The sequence below is a fragment of the Trichosurus vulpecula genome, chromosome 4, assembly GCF_011100635.1.
Source record: "Trichosurus vulpecula isolate mTriVul1 chromosome 4, mTriVul1.pri, whole genome shotgun sequence".
NCBI classification, from domain to species: Eukaryota; Metazoa; Chordata; class Mammalia; order Diprotodontia; family Phalangeridae; genus Trichosurus; species Trichosurus vulpecula.
Window position 1 is genome coordinate 301,840,552 of NC_050576.1, and position 19,420 is coordinate 301,859,971.

General features: G+C 40.4%; 1 protein-coding gene across 2 annotated transcripts; it reads right to left on the bottom strand.

Moving 5' to 3' along the window:
* Positions 1-226: 226 nt before the first annotated feature.
* Positions 227-16,454, bottom strand: BZW1 (basic leucine zipper and W2 domains 1). Of its 2 annotated transcripts, XM_036753936.1 has the most exons (12): positions 16,255-16,454; positions 14,970-15,043; positions 12,101-12,277; positions 10,552-10,646; positions 9,406-9,471; positions 8,720-8,855; positions 8,376-8,485; positions 8,086-8,256; positions 6,984-7,130; positions 6,221-6,359; positions 3,071-3,193; positions 227-2,270 (listed from the first exon to the last, which is right to left on the bottom strand). In XM_036753936.1, the coding sequence occupies exons 2-12, from the start codon at positions 15,031-15,033 to the stop codon at positions 2,239-2,241; spliced, it is 1,260 nt and encodes a 419-aa protein (XP_036609831.1). In that variant the 5' UTR covers positions 15,034-15,043; positions 16,255-16,454; the 3' UTR covers positions 227-2,238. The 2 variants fall into 2 exon arrangements, with proteins under 2 accessions (XP_036609831.1, XP_036609832.1); XM_036753937.1 differs by lacking the exons at positions 14,970-15,043; positions 16,255-16,454 and having other exon boundaries at positions 10,641-10,646; positions 12,101-12,178.
* Positions 16,455-19,420: the final 2,966 nt, after the last annotated feature.

Here is a 19,420-nt window from a genome sequence, read left to right on the forward strand (position 1 = left end):
CAAAGCCCTAGTACTATGTTGTTCCTACTACTTTGGACTGGTCCATATACTATAATAACTTTAATGAGCCCTTATGCTGCTAGTAGAAAAGGACTTCTGTGGTCAGGGAAGAGAGAGCTTGGAAGGTCATTCACACACACACACGCACGCATGCACACACGCACGCACACGCACACCCACCCCACCCAAACCCGCTTTCAAATGTACACAGTATGCAATTAAACAGTTTAGGTAATTTTGATTGTATTGCAGTAACATGCGACTTCATAGTGGAGGCATGGTAATTGAGCTTCATCCTAGATCAGAGTCCTCTGGGGGCATGGTACCTGTAGTCTGGCACATACTCGGATGAAAGCAGCATTTAATTAGTTACAAACTACAAAGACATTTTCCATGTGTTATACAATGCCAGTCAGTCAGGTATCTTTTTAAAGTTCCAAATGAACAAAAACGGATCTATTAAACCTAAGTTTAAGGATGGCCTTTATTTTTTAAAAAAGTTTTAGGACTACAAATTACAAAGGAAGCAGATCACTACAGTAGAAACCTATTAGATAGATACATAATATCTACGTATGAAAACTTAACATACACTCCACTCACAAGACTATCAGTTATAATGCTCTTCCTTATAAGGCTATTATATAGTTTCAAATTATATTACACTTCATTTCCTCAAGATGTATTTTTAAATTTTAAATACCAAATTCTTGGCTCTTAATGGCACATGCTAAGATAGGGCATATTTCACTGACGTCCTGGTGACACTGTTTCCAGCTTTGGTGAAGAGTCAAGAATACCTTATTTTAAAATGGTCACTTAAAATAGTTTTTCCCTACCACAAAATTTAGCTGCCAAAAATGAAGCAACAACCACCTTCTCATCTCCTAATGGCTATGCTAGGTATGTAGACAAATTATCAGCAAGGATAAATTAAAGTAAAAAGATAAGCCATCAGAATAAAAAGACTGAGAGCTGGAAAGGAAACTTTTTTGGCTTGTGGCAAGAAGAAAATGGCAACTGGGGTAGATGTTAGGCAAATGCGTACGTCATCCCTGTATATGCTGAAGAATGAAGACAGTCCAGTATGGCCAAGTGGTATCACATCATTGCATTTCAATACAACAAACAGGATGACTTTAAGCCAGTAGGACAGATCTGACAGGTATGCCTGGAGTCCCAAAGGGGCTCTTTGTAATCTATAACACATTGGTCACTTAACACCTTAAACAATTTTACTGGGTTTAGGATATTTGTCATTTCCTTACATGCACTCCCTTTAATGATTCCTATCCTATGAACTTAGGGTTCTCTAGAGTGCAAGATACTGTGAATGACAAGACTATTTTAATAGTACACGTGTAAGCAGACCTGGAAATGGTGGCATAACAGATGCTCACCTACTTTTATTGGCTAAAACACTGACTGCAAAAAAAATATGCAATGGAGAGATCTTAATTTTCTTCTTTCCACCTCCCTGGTCACTTGTGCTGCCTTCATTTTTCCGAATTACTTCTCACTAATTCCTTTACTTACAAGTGAGAAACCAGGGAGCAAGGGTAATAGAAATTTTAGCTGTAGGCTACTGGGAAGCCCTTTGCTTAACTTTTAATAATGCCAAAAAGTAAGTCTTAACAGATATACTCTTTAGTAATTATCAAGAAAAAACTGAGCCAATTACTTTAGAATCAATGTTCAGAACTTAACCCATGAGGTCTTATATAGGAGACTATTATCTGATGAATGGGGCTCTGAACACCATTTAATGCTGCCTTTTCATTTCATACCAAATTATCACACAAGTCATTTGCCTTTTGACTTTGGATACTTGTACAGTTTAATTTGCAAACAGAATTTCCATAACAAATTGTTTTTAACCAAATCATGTCTTGTAAACTGTTTATAGAAAACCCAGGGATAAAATGAACTGTTCATTGTGGAAGGCCTTAAATTACATTATTACAGTAGAAAATACAGGAGGTAGAAGATAACTGAAAAGACTAATGCAACATTAGATTCAAATCTATAGCTCCTGTAGCTACTTAAAACATGGTTTTAAAAACTAAACCCAACATTTTTCAGTAACCATAGAAAACAGTTAAAATAAATTTGCCATGAAAGCCCTTATATCATGCTTGATACAGGGAGGTAGGAAGATGTAAGAACCAGAAGGACACATGAGACATGACATTTTATCTACAACTCCTGTTTGCTTTACTGAGCTTGTAGTTTCACAATTCAGTCGCCTTCTTCCGCTTCAGACTCAGATTCTAGAAGAAAAAAAAAAAAGGAAGGGTCAGAACAAAGAGTCAGACAGAAAACAAAAAACTTTCACTTAAAACCTAAGACTTTGCAGTCTATTTCCTATGTGTACATCAACAAGTGCAACAATTTCGTGCAATGAAGCAAGAACTTCTGCTCTCTCTGAGTAACCAAGTGCCAGCCGTCTTACTACTGGTGCTACATTACATGAGAAACCTATTTTAAGTTGTTATGGCGCAGAAAATTAGTGTTTGACATCAGCATATCGTTAGTCAAGTTGAATTTCACATAGCATGCCAGTGTAACAAGAATTCATTTTTAGGGTGCTTTAAGGTTCACCAAGTATTTGCTGACTCTAACCAGTATTTTTTCTATTTTATCTCCCTGAATAGGTATGACCAGAAGGGTGCCAAGCCATGTCAATTTTCAAACCAAAATGATCCAAAGTTGTAAGTATGCCTATTCTCAGCACTGTTTTTACTTTTTGTAAACTTTTTTAGTCAACCATACAAGCTTATCTTTTAAAAACTGATATGTAGAAAAATTATAGTATAAATAAAAACTCAAGAGAGTTGCAAAGGTTCACAATTTTCCATCTTACTGCCTATGCTAATAAAGATTTCCTGTTAATAAAATATGACTTAAAAAACCTATTTGTTGGAAGCAAATGGCTATTTTTAAGGATGTCAAGTCAGTTTCTGTTTTCACAAATTTCAAAAAGAACAAAAATTCTGTATCCTATAGAAAACACAGGACCATGAAGGTAATATCAATTTACTGGCAATTTTAAACAAGATGATTAACTTACCTTCTTCTGCATTCTTGAGCCACTCTACAAATTTTTTCATTTGCTCAAGAAAGACACTTTTCCCCTTTGCAACATGTGCATCTTTATACCACTTCAAAATGGGCTCTTCACTCAGGACTTCAGCTATAAAGGAGACCAAAAGTTAACTATGATCAGTTGACTCTGAACACATCCTGTTTTTTCATGTGGAATTTCAGCTTTTATTTTTACCATTTTGTTAGCTATTAGGTACAGGGGTAACTCTAACAAGTTCACTGTACTCCAGTGTTCAAAACTGCATGGTAAGTAAAGACCTCTGTAAGAATAAAAACCGGAGAAAAAAGATTCTGGCTACTTCCAAGTGCCAACAGTTATAAAAACTAAATATATTTACTGCATAAAATTCTATACACAATTAGAAAAGACAGAGTGTGTCGGGGACAGTAAGGAAGACTCATCTTCTGAGTTCAAATCTGGCCTCTGGCATTTACTATGTGACCTTGGGCATGGCACTTAATCCTGTTTGTCAGTCCTCATCTGTAAAATGAACTGGAGAAGGAAACAGCAAGCCACTCTAGTAGCTTTGACAAGAAAACCCCGAACGGGGTCACAAAAAATCCGACATAACTGAAACAACTCAACAGGAAAAAGTTTGACACAATTCCGGGAAGTGGTCACATTATTTGAATTCACACAGCATATTTCCATTGGCCTGGAACCAGTTACAATATTGCATGTAATTTTAACTCTGAATAGTGCAAATTCAAATAGATGTGACCACTTCAAGAGATTCATTATTTGCATTATCTAGACCTGGCTAAGCACACCAAAAAGTATATAAAATCACGCTGCTGCTTGCATACTTTTAAAAAGATACTACAGATTGGCTTTATCAGGGATGGAATCTATTAGTGCCAGTCTACATTAACATATTAAACAGTGCTCAATCCCTTAAAGGATTTGCTATTCATTACAAGGTTTGGTAAAAATGAAACCCAATCCTTCAAATTTTAAGGATATCTAAACAAATTTCTGTGCTGCATGAATACATTGGGCTATTGTATTAGGACTTCCAAAGGAGGCCTTTAACTGATCCTGTGATCAAGTCTGGGCAGACTCAAGATTCTGCCTCTGAAAACTCCAGCTTGTGTTGATCAAAAATAACTTGCATAATTTCCTAACTTAATGGTTACATATACTAGTAGCTTGGTTTTAAGAACTCATAAATTTTTTATACTGCTCCCGGGTTCTAGATTTATACAGACCCCAAATTTAACTGCTTCTCATCAAACCCATTATATTTTCCATGAATACTTTAAAATTGAGTTTCATTATCAATTTTTCCCAAGATTTACTAATCATACTAAGTTCTTTATTTTACCTTATGTATCTGCTAATATCTACAATTAATTTTTGCTATGTCTTGGGAATATTGTAGCTTTAACTCACGATTCCTTTTGTGGTTTTTGCATACTTTCTTCACTGTAGGTAAGAAATTTCCACCCTAAAAAAACTTTCAGCTTTTTTGTAACCTCTCATACTGTTTTGAGGAACTTGAGCCTTTCAAATATTTTATTAAAAAGCAAATTCTAGCCAAATACTCTCTGAAGAAGTTAAGGCCTTAAGGAATTCTACGACTTCGTTTTGTGTAAAAAGCAATTAAGAACAAAAAAACCAAAACCAAACAAAACCATTTACCCAAGGAGCTACCATATAGTAGTTATTTTATAATGGAAACAAAATCCTTTAGAAGTATGAAAACATTAGTTTACGCCTTAGGAGATACAAGTCAGCAATTCTCCCTCCCCTCCACCCTTGAGGACAAGGACTGTCATTTGCCTTTTTGTATTTTTAGCACTTGGCAATGCCTGGCACATAGTAGGTACTTCATAAATGTTTAATGACTGACTCAGAAGGTTGGATTCAATAATCTCTAAAGGTCCCTCCTTTTCTAGCTCTAGATCTATGTTCCTGAGAAATTAGGAGGTTCAATTTTAAAATCTCTAAGGGTCCCCTTTCAGTTCTAAGTCTCAGATCCTGAGAAATCATAGGGATCTTTGTTCTCTTTTTTTTTGATGAGGGGAAGGCAGGGCAATTGAGGTCAAGGGACTTGCTCAAGGTCACATAGCTAGTGTGTGTGTCAAGTGTCTGAGGCCAGATTTGAACTCAGGATCTCCTGACTCCAGGGCCGGTGCTCTACTCACCTAGCTACCCCGGAATCTTTGTTCTAAAGGAAACAGCATCAACGCACATAGTATATGCAGCTCATCTTCTGGAAAGTCAAATTCTACCTTTCATGCCTGCTAACTATTGGATTTTCATCCTGGGCAACTATCTGAATCCTGGTAAGGTTTCAGTGTGGAGGTTCACTTGAAAAGAAATTTTTTTTCCACTTTCAAGAGCTTATCCAAGATGGCTAAGATATTAGTAACCTTGGTCTAGCAAGTCTTCTGACAATTAAAGTTAAATGTCACAATCTCTTATCACGGATTCTTGTTTATGTAAGGGTAGAACAAACCACTTATGTATCCTTCCTATATTAACATCCCGTGACTCTGCAATAGCAATTACTAAGACTCAATACAGCAACTGGAATGGGTACTGAAGTATTCAAGTCAAAATAAAAATTCTGAAGAGTTCCTTATGAAATGATGATTAAATGAGGTTCCTTAAGTTAAGGCTGTGGCATTGCTGCCTAACATAACATCACAGGATCAAGAAGTAGCAAGGCCTGGGGCAGGGCAAGACTTTCTGGCTGATGCCTACTATGTAACCCTAGACAAGGTCACATAACCTCAGTGTCCCAAGGAATTCTTTAAGGCCAACTTGAATGGATGGGGGGAAGTTTGCATGTCAGGGAGTTGCCTACATGGGTGATATCATGGGTATAACCCCTGTTCACAGGATCCAAGTTAACTCATGTGGCCCAACTCCCTCATTTGATAGAGGAAGAAACAGACCCAGACAGGGGAAGTCACCTGCCTAAGGCCACAGGAAAAGTGGTTGAGCTGGGAGATTTGAAGACAGGTACTTATTCAAATCCAGGCCTCTTTCCTCTATACTCAACTCTCATTCCAATGAAATTCTTTCAAGTGCAAACAATTGTGAGCAAATACTAAAAATGGGGTTCAATGGCTTTTTTAAATATATGCTCTCAAGATCTTACATTACCTTTATAAAAAAGCACCACGATTTTCTGGAAGGCTTTCATGAAGTGAATGTTGTCATAACAGTACTCCTGAATCTTCAGTAACAGAGTCAGCTCAGACTGACCTTGAGTAGTAAAGGCAGCAAGTAGAGGGCTATATTGCTTTAAAAGAGAGGAAAAAGTTATCATAAAGATTAGGTTCTATAATAAAAGCTTCTAGTTGAATAACAAAAGTGGTAATTCAGTGACTGTGCCTGCCTGGATGTGTTTTTTAAATAATGCTGGATACACCATTAATACTTCACAATACATGGGTGTATTATGAAAATTATTCCGTAAAGCAAGTTTGTCAACAAAACTGGATTTAGTAATAACTATTTTTTTTAGAGATCACGGGGACCAGAGGAGACCTTTTGGTAAAATTGTCTCTCATCTCCCTGCTCTCTAGATCCATGAACATTCTAAAAGACAGGATATGAAGGTTGTCTACTCCCTTGCCATAGTTCAATACTTTTAAAGAACACCAGCTGCTTTTGCTCATTTTTGCTTACTTAAAAGCAGCAACCTTTTGAAAGTCAAAGAAAGTTCCAAAATCAGTATTTACAATGAATTTCTCCTTATAGTCTCCCTTTGATAATCTTTTCCACAGCAGTCCATATTGTAGTTTTATTTGGTATGATAAAGTCAAAGTCAAAGTTGGAAGGGATGAGGTCACTTAAACCAATGAGAGAACTTCTTCTAATAAAGTTGTATACACGATGGCTTGAATCAAGGTTAAGTCCATACCTTCAAATGCTTGATGGCTTGCTCTGCTACCAGCTCCTCCTTTTTGTTCCATTCCACAGTGCTCATTACACTTGACCAGACTATGCCTATAACGATCTGTTCTGGGATATTGTTTTTCTTCATCTCCTCCTTGACATACAAAATTATCTGCAAAAGTATTCCAAGTTCAGTAAGAGAAATCAACTCTGGCTTTTAAATACCTTTAGCTTCAAAGCACATATTTAAATCTGTGAAGATTTCCTGTGTCAGTTCTCCAAGCAGGTGCCAATCACACACACCACGTTTCATATAAGTTCAAGGTTAGAAGGAATCTCAGATCACTTAGTCCAACACCCCTCTCAATATCCAGGAGAAAACTGAGCCTTAAAGAGTCAGGTGATTTGAAGATAGTCACACAGTGAGTAGTAAAGCCGTGACAAAATCTGAGTGTCTTGATCATATAATCCACTTTCTATTATAATGATGTCTCTAGTAACAGCAATATTGTAGGATGACCAACTGTGAATGACAGCTCTTCTCAGCAATACAATAATCCAAGACAATTCCAAAGGACTCATGATGAAAAATGCTTTCTACCTTCAGAGAAAAAACTGATGGGAGTGTCTGAATGGTGATGGAAACATACTGTGTGTGTGTGTGTGTGTGTGTGTGTGTGTGTGTGTGTGTGTGTGTGTAAGTTCACAGTGGCCCTCAGGAAGACACTAACTGAATAAGCAGGGGATATGAGTTAATTAGGGCAAAAAAACTCAAGTCAATTCTTAATTACTTAACACTAAAAGGAGTGAGGAAGAACATAAGAATAGCAGTTGACTACTGAAGTAATAGATACAATCCTGGAACAAAGTCACAGAATCCCTTAATGTTGTTAAGGAATTCTTACTTCCACAGAAAATGGAACTCTTAGCAGATAGAGGAATGAAATTATAAGAGAACTTGTAGAACATTTCTTAAAAAGGGGAAAGATGATCACTGTAATAGAGGAAATAAAAAATAGTATGGATCAAAAGAAGCAGAAAAAAAGGGCAGAAGAAATACATTCATAAAAACTGAAAGAACCACCAGAATCTTCTCAAAGATAAATGGATGACCAGAGGTAACTTACATCCTTAAATGGATCACCACGTGACATCTGTTCTTGAAGTTCTTTCTGTAGCTCTTTACGAGCTCCTATGGTTTGCTGGTTCCGAACATACTCAGAAAGTTCTTTTAGACCTGCTTCGGTAAAATATTTTGTGAAGTGCTCAACACTTTGTTTGTTAGCAGGAAAAAGTTCCTGAAACAAAACGTAAAATGAGCTATTAGTTTCCCTGAGTTTGCATCCTAAGACTAGTGAGAGAAAAAAAATCTTTGCACTGATTTATATTCATTTGAAAATAGGGACAATCCATGTACCATCAGTCTGTTGTCCATGCTGACTTTTCGAAGACTAGCAGCTACTGCATTGATATCTTTTTCATTTATCCATGATTTAAACAGCTTTACAGCAAAGGCCGCTGAAACGCCTACAAAGAATTAAAGAGAACCTTTTATTAAAAAATTATTTCTTAAACTAAGGATTAAAGAATAAAAGATTACATAGAGCAGAAACAACCAAAGCGTGAAAACTATTAAATACTAAGGCACACTTAAAAACATAAAAATTTCTGAAACTACCTGCTACCTATTTTTCTTGCTCTCCCATAAACCTCAAACCTTCAGTCAAATAAAAAGACAACCAATAACATAAAATAAATTACCTTCTTTAACCAAATTCTCATTATAAAGGCTGTTAAGAATGGATGCATTAAGTGTCCCATTGGCCAGAAGAACCCCAGTCAACATGGCCAGTTTGTTCCTCTCAGACTCTGAAAAACCCTTTAAGAATAGCAGCAGCTGTAGGAATAAATGATAAGTATTAAAAAAATCAATCAGTACAATCTCATTATTTGAAACAGGGATGGACTTATTTGTTAAATGCACAACAGTAAAATTTGTGATTAAGCCTGCAAAACTTTCCTTACAGTCCTATTGTTAAGTTTGAGTCTCCTAGGTCCTACTGGTTTCCCTATTTAAATTCTTACCAAAGCTTACTGTGAAACATTTACAGCAAACAGAAGCAAAACTTATTTAAAACAGATACAACAAATGAAGAATTAGATGCTAAAGTAGCATGGATCTAAATAACAACAAATTTTATTTTTCTGGTTGTTTTTCCTTGTCTTCATTCACTAATAAACCTTTTACTTAATGGGTGTAAATTCTGACACAATTCAACCACCAACTTTTCTAGGAAGTATAAACTTCCTAAAACTAAAATTTCAGCATTGAAGGTATAAACTAAAATTATAAAAAGCAAAATTAATTTCATTATTTGAATGAAAAGCAATGAAGTCTCAGAACTTGCTGCATCACAAAAAAATCACATCAAAACCATTCCTCATACCTTTTTAACTTCATCCTCAAATCCCTTTTCAAGGTATTTGTATCGCCTGATTAACTTGTTGAATACCTATGAACAAAATTAGCTGCTTATTATTAGTATAATTTCATAAATATCAATGTGAATAGGATCAGTACTATCTTTTGTCCCCCACCTATGCTTTTTATAGAACCACAAAGTTGGAATGGACCTCACAATCTAGTCCAGAACTTCTTTTACCTGGTGGGCCAGTGAACTTGGTTGTCTTTTAAAAATAAAATAAATTTTAAAAAACTGGAAAGTATATATGCTTTGTAACTGAATTAATACTCTAAGCCAGGTTTCACTTCTTTTATTATTCACTTCTGATTGGTTAGTGATTCATCTCTAAAAATATCTACATGAATTGAAAGTGTACCTGACTTTCTTCACTGTAGAAATGACATTTTAGGTAGGGAATACTGTATTTACTGTTAGAACCAATTGATGAGCGGTTTGATTTTATGGAACTTTCTTTTAAAATCAAGAAGGCCCACTAGGAGGGAGGCTAAGAAGGAAGTGATCAGTATTCAGAAAGAAATGATATAAAAATAAAAGGCACCAATAAAAATAATTATTGGGTCTGCACCTAAGATTTTATTAGTTCAAAAACTATCTGCTGAGGAAATTCCTTCTACTCCTAAAGTGGTTCAGCAGCTGATCTCCTTATCTGTGTACTGATAGCTAACTTTCTTGACTTGTCTAGAGCCACAGTCAGTATTTGAATGCAGAACCTCTTCTTCCTGACTGAGCCCAGGTTCAGCTCTCCATCCATTAGTGAGGCTTCCAAAAATAATAAATTCCACCCCGAAAAATAGCACTTAGAAGGTAACTGGGGGTGAGGGGCCACACCAGAGTAAAAGGGAAACAATGTAGTTTCCCACTATTTTGGCCAATGCATTTTAAAAGATTTTTCTACCTTTAAAATTTTTACCTCTTCATGAATCCCCAAAAATTTAAAAAATGAAAATTGATCGATACTAATCTAGCACTGAAAAACTATGTCCAAACCTCTATATTCTATTAATAATGCCTCAAAAAGAGGAAATTCCTTAAGCATAAACCAGATGATATATAATTTGTTAAAACAACATAATTTAACTTGTGAATTTATAAACAGCAAATTCTTACCTGAGCAAAGGCTTGCATGGTCTCTAGGTCTTCTTGTGCTGCAAACACACAGACATCTGTACGCATCATGTCATCTGCCAGTGTACCACCTGGGGCTAAGATATATTTAACATATATAACATAATTTTGGTAACCCAAATAAAGGTTAAAGTAACTTTACACAAAATCTTCTACTGTCTTTTAAAAGGCAGTAGTAAAACGAAAAACATAAAGAGAAAAGAAAAGTCGCAAAACCATGTGGTAACAGTATGGTTAACAACAGCTGCACGGAGCCTCAGCTTTTATTAAATTCCAGCATGTAAATGGATTAACACAACAAAGATCAGTGGAGTCCACCCTATTCTAGTTTGGACACAGCCAGATTTGGATGAAAAAGCATCAATAAAAGCGATCCATTTGTTAATATAGTAAAGCTTTTGTACTGAAAGTGTTCTAATTTTAAAACTTCTTAGAGGAATTCAAATATCAATTACCCTGGGACCTTTAAAATTTGGATAAGCATGAAAGCTGAAGGCTACAAGATGTGATGGCCTAACTAGGAATCCAACTCTACATTAAAAAAAAATTGATCAAACTATTACAGTCTTAATGAACTAAAGATTTTTAACCATAGAAATTTCATAAAGCTGACTAAAGTACCCTGAGAAGTTCTTATATTTATTAACATTAAAAATCTCCTGTATGCTTTCAGAGTAGACATTCATTTTAAAAATGAAAATTTAAATAAAAAAACATTATTAACCCCAAAACCACATCCATTAGCATTTCACACCCAAAAACTGACCCACCACTTCACACTTATTTCACAATCCTTCCTATAGATTATATAGGCAACTATATACAGAAGCAGCATGGACATAATACAAGGCTCCCTGAACCACAAAAAATTGATTTTAGTAAAAGATGAGAATTGAAAAGGAGCTACAGAAGAATGAATCAGCTATTTTTCCAGATGAAAGTTGATAATACCAATTTTAGATACTTGGTAAAGAATATTAACTACCAAGTGCCAGAAGGAAAAACTAAATAGACCAATTCTCATAATTAAGGAGAAAAAAAACCAGGTAGCCACCATGCCTAAGTGTGGGGTACAATTAACAAGCAGACTCAGTTACTAAGAGTCAGTTCTGCTTAGTGAATGAAAGGCATGACTACCTACAATTTAAAAACGACCCCAATTCATAATGGTTCAATGAAGCATAAAGTACTAGATTTGGAGTCAGGAAGACCAGGGTTTGACTCCTATGTGAATGCCATGGATCTCAATTTTCTTATCTGTAAAATGGGGATCAACAGTACCTGTAGTACCTACCTCATAAGGGTTCTGAGACTTAAAATGAGAGTGTATGGAAAGTACTTTATACTTTTCAGCTATGACTGTCATAAAAGGCCTAATAAAGCTAAGCATATAGGGAAAAAAATACAAAGATGAAAAGAACAGGGATAAGCTGTGATGGGTCAAAGGCACTAAACAGAGTTGCAATAATTAGAAGTTCAAATTCTGGGTATTCAAGTCCATATATTGACGTTGTCCAAGAAAACCACTTACCCAGCATGCCACCAGCCACCAGAATGTCAAAGAGTGTTTCTGCATATCGGCGATAATCAAGTTTTGCCCCAGAAGCATCAAGAAATTTTGCTACTGCTTCCAAATCAGTGCCAGTTTCAGTTAAACCTTGAATAATACAGTCCTGAAACTGAGTAGGGTCAAACCTCTCTTTTTCATCTGAAATAAAAAATGCCCAGTTTAGACAAATCCCCAAAATTACAATGAAAGCAGTAAACCCCTCCTCCAAAATAAATCAACAAACTATGGAGTCCTCTATATTTCTAATATTCACAACATGGTTCCAACCTATTCTCACTACTCCTCCATGGAACCCAACAAGACCAAGCACGCTGTTTCTAGAACCGCCCATGTCTTTGTTACTAATAGTTCTCACCTAGAAGAACCTCCCCTGACCTTATTATTGGTTAAACCCTAGCTAGCCTTGGCGGAGGAGGTAGAACTCTTAAGTTGGCTCTGACCAACCCAGTTCTCAAAAGAGTTCCACCAAACCCCTCCAACTTCTAAAGCACTCACTGCCAGTACTTTTCATTGGTACTCAGTCTGCCTTGTATATAAATACACCCTACCAACATCCCTCTCCTCCCAGGCAGAGGATGTCATTTTTAAGCTGCACTCTCTTGCAAGCTTGAATTTTTTTTTAAAAAGCCCTGGTATCACTCAAGGCTAAATCTGTTCCAGTTAAAATCTGAAGATACAATATTTGGGCAAAAAAAAGACAAACAAAAAACAAAAACCAACCCTGTTTTCTGAATAACTGAGTAATTCACATTGCAAAATATTATGACGAGGATATATAATACACTATACCTTCCTCAAGTATGAAGAGACCTACCAACTGTGCCAGAAGCAAATGAAGCACACCCCCATTCTAGGAATAACATGTTCTTTATATAGAAATGATACTATTCATAACCAGTTTTATTCAATTTGCATGTTTCTTTCCTCATTAGTGGTGATAGTCATCCACAAGCTTTAGCTTTAATTCCTCTGAAACACTTTATCTGCCTCTCCTCTCCTAAAGTATGAGAAAAGAGACCCCAGTGAATTAGGGATACTGATTCTGTCCATAGGATACAACAAACTTTTAGACCTTAGGTGAGATCTAACCTATACCTTGGTCTCTAGCACCGCCACAAAAGAACCAGTGTTCAGAAGTACCACAAAGTGGAAAGCATCCTTTCACATAATGTTCAGAACTTGCAGTTACTATACATACCCAACAAGAACAAGAAAAATATGACTACGGCCTCTTGACAAAGCTCTAGGTTCACATCCATGCCACTAACTTACTGTGTTGGGCAAGGCACCTACTTACCCTTTCTGTATCTTGATTCTGAATCTCTAAAATGGGATAGCATATGGATGCCCTACCTACCTATTTCACATGATTATCTGGAGGATCAAGATTTTATATAAAGGTGCTTCAAAATAATAATAATAGCTAACACTTATATAGTGCTTACTATGTGTCAAGCACTGGGCTAAATGCTTTACAATTAGTAATTTCATTTGAGCCTCACAACAATCCTGGGAGGCAAGTATTATTATCCCAATTTTACAGATGAGGAAACTGAGAAAGAGTTAAGTGACTTAGTGCTCAGGGTCACATAGATGTTAAATGTCAGAGGTCACATCTGAACTCAGGTCTTCCTAACTCCAGGCCAGGTGTTCTATCCACCGGGAAACCAAACTGGCCTTAAAAAAAGGTCAAATATCAAGTGTTCTGCTGCCAGCAAAGGTCCAAGACCACTACTCTATATTATTAATTGTAGCAGTTCATATCTATGTAATGCTTTAAGCTTTGCAAAGCATTTTAGGTATTATTTTGTTTGATCTTTAGTGGCAAATGAAATTAAAAAAATGCTCATTACAGTTCATAAAATGAAAATAAATCTGTAGCATTCTCACCATTTTGAAAGACGTCCCTTTGTACAGTTGGTCGCTCTCAAAAGGTACCCCTTCCTGACCCCAGTCCTTCAAGAATCTCTAGCTTTCCTCAAGGCTCAGCTTATGTGCTACTTCTAGGAAAACTATTTCCCAATTCCCCTATTATAGGGCTTTTACCTAAGAGTAGTAGATATAGTATAGGATTTGAAATCCAGAAGACCTCTAGAACAATCATGTATGTATATTTAAGCATTTAAATGTTATTTATCTTCCTATTAGAAAAGTTAAGCTCCTTGAGGATATATTTTTGGGGGCGGGGAGGAAAGGGGGTTCCTTTGCCTTGCATATTATGCACTTAATAAATGTCTGTTGGACAGAACAAAACATATGAAACAACAACAAATTACCTGCATACATGCATTTGAAGTTCTACAGAATACCCTTTCTAAAAGAGCAGTCTTAACTAATTCTATTAAAAAAAAGTAACACTGAATAACAGCAGGAGTATTTCTCCAAAGTGTTTTGGGTGATAATTAAACAGAACATTTCATGACTGCATCACAATAGTGGTACTTCCCTGAAAATATGAAATCTACCCCAGAATTTTTATACATCTGAGCAATGATCTAAGCTGAAATTCCTAGCTAAAAAAATACAGTTCACACCAACTACTAGTGGTCAGATTTAGTTAAGACCATACAAGAAAGAACTACTGAACTCCTTAGATCTGTCAATACATAAAATGTCAAGAAGCTGTAAGAAAACCAAAATGCAAACTCTTTGGATAAACCTAAAATGTGTTTATCAGTCAACAAGGAACTTCAGATGAAAAAGAAAACCTACAGTACTGGTCAGATTAAGCCAAAAATGACATCTGCATCAAATCTTCTAAAAAGTGGGAATGGAGAATGTTAAAAGGAGCACAAAAAGCCAAAACCAGGAAAACATTAATGACACTTACCTCTTTTTCTAGTTTTAAAACGCTGGCCTGATAGCGTTGGCTTTTGCTGCTTTTGATTATTCATAAAAGACACCCTGGGAAAGAGAAACAGGTTCTTCAAAATGACAAACGAGCACTTTCCTTTAAAAAAAAAAAGGGAGCAGAAATTTCTAGGCTTAACCATTTACAAGCCAACAGAAATGGGCATCCCTGGGAGTTTGGGCTCGTGTATGCACACATACTTCGGAGCTCCAAGAACCCAAGTCCTTTGTGGCAGGATTGTGAAATAGCCCTTCTGCAGGTTAGCACGCCACGGCGTGCAAGCACTAGGCCTCACACGTGTGGACACGGCTCAACTTTCTCTTTAAGACGGTTCCACAACCAGGGGCTCCGTGTAAAGAGCCAGGCCGTATCGGGGAGCACTCGCACACAGATTGTCCCCTTACCCCCCAGCCCAGACGCGGGCCTTCCTGGACTTCTAATGCTCGGGAAGGGGATGGATCCGGGCAGATCCGGCCTCCGGCTGCAGGACCTGCTCGTTCTTATCATCCCACCCTAAGGCAGCACCCTCCCGGCCGCTGCAGCTCGATGCACGACCCCGGACCCCCAGCGGCTCCTAACAGCAACTGGGCCGAGACCCCCACCCCTCCTTCTCCTTCCTGCAGCCGGGGAGGAGAAGCCCCCCGCCGCTCTCCGAGCACGGCACGTGTCCGTGGGCCCCTCTCCCGGGCCATGACACGGGGCTGGGCCGGGGGACCCGGTCACCGCCTCCGAGGCGACGCCACTGCCGCCCTGCTCCCTTCCCCCACTGACCCCGTAGCCGGCGGCGGCCGCCGCAGCGAGCGGATCACAGGCGCCGAAGCGCTCCGCGCCGGGGCCCCCGCCGCCCCGTACATCCGCCTCCCCTCCAGCAGTAGCAGCGGCGGCGGCGGAGGTGGCGGCGGCGGCGGCTCCGGCTCCTCCGCCCCGCCCGCCGGCCCGGAACCCCCCACGCGTACGACACCCAACAGAGGCCGCGGCGGCTTTGTTACCCAGGCCGGTCCCGGGCGGGGTCACACAGCGCGGGGCCAGGCGATGGCCACTAGGCCAGGATCCGGCCGCCCTCCCCCTCCCTCCCACCGCCTCACCTTCCCCAGGCGCGGCTCCGAATCCAGGTCCCGGCTCGGACCGGGCCTGGCCTCATGCGGCCGCCACCACTACCCTCACCACCGCAGGCCGGGTCCCCGCCGCCTTCCCGCCTAGGCACGGAAGGGCCAGGGGGCCTGCCTCCCGCCTGCCCCGGGGCCCGAGGACGGCCTCGGCTTACCGAATTTAAGGCGGAGAGAAAAGAGCCAGAAATCCCCGAGGTGGCGGTAACTGCGGCGGTGGCTCCTCTGCGACCGGAACTAACGCGAAGAGGAGGGAGGAGGAGGTGCCACCCCCCTCCTCAGCCCGTCTCATATCGCGAGACCTCCTCTCCCTCTCCCTCTCCCTCCTCCTCCTCCTCTTCCTTCTCCTCTTCCCCCCTCCCACCCAGCAGTCCTCCAGCCCGGCGTTTTGCATGCCCAGTGCGGCGGGGGGGTGTGGTTAGAAGGGTAAACGTAAAAGAAGGAAGAAGGCCTTTCTCGCTTTTCTCTTTCCCCCAACCGAATGAAATTCCACCAACACTTCTTCTTCCAATGGTCCCTCTTGGCGCTACTGTCTTCCGCGCTTTTACTACAAGCCCTGGGGATTCTGTATTCGCCCCCCACCCCTCCCGGCCTGAGTTCGTTGGACGCGTCCCCTTTGGAGCGCCTTGACTCCACCCTCCCCCGCCCTCCCCCTGCCTGGCCCCGGAAGCGGGGTAGCGTGGGCTGCGGGCGTGCGGGGTGGGCTGGGGAGCTGCGGGCCCGGAACTCTGCAGGACGGGCGCTTGCGGCTGGTGGGGAGCGGAGGAGGGCGCGGCAGAAGGAAAAATGACGTGAGTCGGGTCTTGGAGCCTGCGGGGGCGTGCAGGACTCCCTCGGACTGTGGTCGGCTATGTGCCGGACCCTGCCGGTCTCCGTTCCTACCCCCTGGAGGACCTGCAAAAGAGCCGCCCTCAACCTCCCATGGGCCTCCGGGGCCCCCAGTGAGAACTTTCCCTGCATTTGACCCACGGACATTTGTCATCATCGGCCGACACTTAGGGAGCGCTTTAGTGATTACAAAGCGCTTTGCAGCTCGACCTGCTCCCCTCGTAAAATAATGCGGATTAATCTCACGGGCACATTTTTTTTTCCCACCGTATTACAGATGAGAAAATAGATGTGTTGAGGTTTGCCCAGGCTTGCCGAGACTGCGAGTCTTTCCCCTTACCGTGCAGCTGTTGAGCGCCTGCTGTCCACAAAGCATTGGGTGGTCCAAACTGGGCTAAATAGGCAGAGCCCCTGTCCTCTAGGAGGGAGATAAGACTACCAAAAACTAGGCTTCTTTCGTATACCTGCTGTTTGGCTGGAGAATTGTGTCAGGTGGTGGAGATAAAAAGACAAAAGTGAAACTCCCTGCTCATAATACACTTAGCCTTCTGTAGGTGTTGGGCAACGCGTATGCATCGAAATGTATACAAAATGACTTGTCAAATTGGATTGTTACTGGTATGAACTCCCGATGAGGAAATTTTCATTTTCCACTGCAGGTCAGTACCTGTGCTACAACATACTTAAAGGGTTATTCTTAGAGTTGCTTGGGACACTGAGAAATTTAATGACTTGTCCAGGGTCAAATAGCCAGTGTATACAGGAAGAACTTGAACCCAGGTTCCTAGCTCCAATGCCAACTCTATCCAAGTGGCCACACTGCCCCTTGGTAGAAAATAACTCGGTAAACATTCATTAAGTGCATACAGTATGCCAGACACTGTGCTAATAGGTGCTGAGTATACAGAGAGAGGCAAAAGATAGGAAAGATAGTCCCTACCCTTAAGGAGCTTACAATGTAACGGGAGACAACACCAAATACGTGCAAAGTAAGCTATATACAGGAAATAATAGAAGGAAAGCACTGGAATTAAGAGAGGTTGGGGAAGGCTTGCTGTCCGAGGGGGGCAAATGGTAGGGGGAATAATAGCTAGTGGTATGGGGAGGGGAGATCAGAAAAAGGCTCCTACTTGGCATTTGAGCTGAGCTTTTAAGGAAATTAGGGATTCTGCGAGCCAGAGGTGAGGAAGTTCTTTCCAGGCCTGGGGGGAGAGCCTATACAAAGACCCTTTGAGGAAGTGAGGTGGGCTATTGTGTATGAAGAACAAGAGTCCGCTTTGGTGGCACTACAAAAGTGTATGAAGTGAGGGAAAGGGGAGTAATGTATAATAAAGCTAGGAAGATAGATTGGGACTGACTTGTGAGGGGCTTTCAATTAGGGGTGGGGAACCTGTGGCCTCGAGGCCGCACGTGGCCCTCTAGGCCCTCAAGTGTGGCCCTTTGAATGAATCCAAACTTCACAGAACAAATCCCCTTTATAAAAGGATTTGTTCTGTAAAACGTGTGGCCTCTAGGCGGAGGGTCCCCCACCCCTGCTTTAAATGAAGGCAGGAGTTTGCATTGGCTCTTAAAGGAAGCACGGGGTTTACTGAACAGGGGAATGACATAGGCAGGCCTGCAGTTTAGGAAAAACACTAGTGGCTGTGTGGAGAATGGATTGGAGGGGAGAGAGGAGGCAGGGAAGCCAGTTTTGAGGCTTCTGCAGTATTTCCAGACAAAAGGTGATGAGAATCTAAACTAGGGTAGTGCCTTGGGAAGAGAGGATAAACCTGGAAATCTAAACAGGAGTAGGGTAAGTGGGAGGATAGGTGGGTTTAGAGGAAAAGAATAAGTCTGTAAGAAATGGGAGGAGGAGTTTTGTTTCCACAGAACTAAAGGTGTGCTTCCCTGCCCTCCTCCACCCCAGCTTTAGCAGAGACCAGGCCTCAAGGTCGGTCAGGTGAGAGGTCAGAGGCTTGTACGCATGTGCATGCTGTTTGAGAAGGCAGTCTAGGGAATTAGAGAGGCCAAACCCACTTGAACAAGTTCAAGCTTATCTAGGGTCTGGTCTTGGTCAAGAATCCAGGCCTACTGATTTGCATAATTTGCATATGTTAAAGAGGGAAAGTAGGGGAAGTAAAAGAATATAGTTTAATCCTAAACTAAGACAAGGAAAATCTAATTAACTTCACTTTTGCTTCTGTATCCTTATTATCCTATTTATATAAACTGTATAACCTAGGAAAACTATGTAAAAAAACAAAGATTGTAAACTAACCATGACTCTAGCATGAGTGGAGGGAATGGTTACCCCTGCTCCTGTAGCTGTATCAGTGTGGGTGTTCCCGCGAGCACTACACCTGCCCGCGAGCATTGCACGAGCGTAATAAAATGCGTTCCTCTGCTCACTCTGGTCTTGAGTTCTTTGGGTGTGAATGGGCAAATCACATGGATTTTCCTAAGGTCAAGTGAAGGGAAGCAACAGGCAGTGGAAGCTGGCCAGGCTTACTCCTGGAT